At 38.4% G+C, this 2,200-nt stretch overlaps 1 protein-coding gene across 1 annotated transcript; it reads right to left on the reverse strand.

The window, feature by feature from the left end:
- Positions 1-201: 201 nt before the first annotated feature.
- On the reverse strand, positions 202-1,789 carry LOC142527990 (transcription factor MYB78-like). Its single transcript, XM_075633021.1, has 3 exons — positions 1,543-1,789; positions 1,155-1,284; positions 202-1,071 (listed from the first exon to the last, which is right to left on the reverse strand). Exons 1-3 carry the CDS (start codon positions 1,697-1,699, stop codon positions 447-449), a joined length of 912 nt encoding a protein of 303 aa, XP_075489136.1. The 5' UTR covers positions 1,700-1,789; the 3' UTR covers positions 202-446.
- Between the last annotated feature and the right edge of the window lie 411 nt (positions 1,790-2,200).

Consider the following 2,200-nt stretch of genomic DNA (forward strand, 5'->3'; position numbering starts at 1 on the left):
TCTCCAATTGATCAAAATTTAGTCTTAATTCAACAAGTTTCAAGTTTTCTACATTTAGTATGATTTTGGTTGGATTTTAGAGTTTCCAACAGAATTGGAATTGCTGACACGAGATATCGTTTTTAACTTGGTCGAAGAATTTGGAAAATTATAAAAGTAGAGGAATACTACTGCTAGCTACTATAATAAATCACTTGGTAGTTAATTCAAGAGAGATCTATCGATTAAACCCTTGAGGCAACAAGGTTTTTCTTTTATCCTCACAGAACAAAATGAATAAATAAAAAATAATACAAACATCAATATATTTTATCCAAAGCTAAAAACCCTGTCCAAATTCTATGAAACTTTTGAGATACTACACTGAATTTCTAATTTTTTTGTTCTTATTATCCTCTCATCATTCGATCTTTGCAAGTTAATTATTCGAAAGTTTTGTTGATGGATCAATTTTGTAAGAACCAGACATCATCGATATCATTCCACAGACTGTCCGATATGTCTCCGCCGTTCATCCACTGGCTGCTTTCCTCCGTCATATTCAACTCCTGGTTAAAATTATAACCAGTGGGGCTGATTAAAGATTGTTCAGCATAATTCGAAAAATCCCTTCCCTTATAATTTTGATTATTTCCATGGTTCACCGGATGATTGTTGTAACACTCCGTCAGGTCGGAAACCGGCGTCCCGTAGGATTCTGATGATGCAACGACGCTGGAATCTCCTGGGGAATACGTGTGAGCCCCGCCGCCGAAGACAGGCTGCGGTGGCACGATTTGAGCTGAGAACATGTCGGGATCCGTGCTACTTTGATCGTCGAGATCGTAAACAGTGGATGTGGAATTGGCGTACGAGGAAGCTGCCATGGCGGCAGCTCCGCTGCTCGTGGAGGCCTGAGCTTGGATTCTCTCGACTAATCTTGGCATCCAAAGGTAGCGCATGGTGTCCTTGAATTGCTTGCTGTTAACGTCACACTTGAGCTGCTTCGCATGCTTTTGAACCCTTGTTCTCCAGTAATTCTTGATCTCGTTATCGGTCCTTCCCGGCAAATGTTGCGCGATTTTAGACCACCTGCGGATCAAATTCAGTCTCGATCAATATCATACCACCACAACTTGAAATCCAATCAAAAATAGATTTTACGAAAATCATACCTATTGCCCCAACGAGAATGGAGTTCAAGAATCAGGAGCTGTTCTTCGAGAGTAATATTTCCCCGGCGGACATCGGGTCGCAAATAGTTGAGCCATCTCAATCTGCAGCTCTTCCCAGTTCTGTTCAGGCCTGTGACATTCGAATTTCAAACATTTTATCAGCCTCCAATCGCAATAATTGTGCGGAAAAAGCAAAAAGAATAATCCCTTTTAACAGGTTAACTTCCACACGTCAATTATTCATACCCAAAAACACGTCAATTATTCACCCAAAAACCAAGAATCCTCGCCAACACACGAATTTTAATTTCTTCGACTTTCCCCTTAGTCCACAAAAAACAATGCACCAAAATCATTCCGACCACCAAAAAATGAAAGGGAATTATACCAGCACAGCGGGAGAGCGAATTCCAGCGGCCTTCTCCGTGACGGGATATGTAGTTCATGAGAGCAAAGTCTTCTTCAACTGTCCATTGTCCTCTTCTGAGGTCAACCATTTCCTCTTCAGTACTCTGGTTGTAAGTTTTGGCCTGCATTTGTTCCATTTCAAGATTTGCCTAAAACAGCTAGGAAAGTTGATTGATGGTACACAGAAAAGTTAAGGGAATTTTTTTGTGTAAATATATGTGTATGTATATGTTTAGAGAGATGATCGAATTGAACGGAATGAATAGATTGCGGGGCTTTATATAGATGTGCGTTGAAGGAGTGGAGGGAAGTGGGCAACTAGGAAGCCGCAATTAATTAATTAATTAAAGCGCACATTTCAAACTTTGTTTCGCAGGAATTATGCGATATTTTAATATAGTTAAGCGAGTGAGGGCTTTGAAATTTGACTCTTTGACTCTTTAAATTCTATGTGTGTTTTAAATTAAAAAGATATATTTATGTTTAATTTATTACTATTTATTTACTTTTTGTTTATTTCTACATGTTTTTGCGATAAACTTGTCCCGAAATATTTGACATTGTGACATGGGAATTTCCACAATGAAAAAGTGTACTATTTTAGATAATTACTGAATTGAAATTTATTTGTTTTTATT

The sequence above is a fragment of the Primulina tabacum genome, chromosome 15 (assembly GCF_025594145.1).
Source record: "Primulina tabacum isolate GXHZ01 chromosome 15, ASM2559414v2, whole genome shotgun sequence".
NCBI lineage: Eukaryota > Viridiplantae > Streptophyta > Magnoliopsida > Lamiales > Gesneriaceae > Primulina > Primulina tabacum.

Bases quoted from the DNA above. Each gene is read 5' to 3' on its own strand.
- LOC142527990 (XM_075633021.1), bottom strand. From the start codon at position 1,699: ATGGAACAAATGCAGGCCAAAACTTACAACCAGAGTACTGAAGAGGAA. The intron at 1,285-1,542 runs GTATAATTCCCT...CGAATGTCACAG, and splicing joins TTCGCTCTCCCGCTGTGCTG to GCCTGAACAGAACTGGGAAG. The intron at 1,072-1,154 runs GTATGATTTTCG...TTTGATCCGCAG, and splicing joins CATTCTCGTTGGGGCAATAG to GTGGTCTAAAATCGCGCAAC.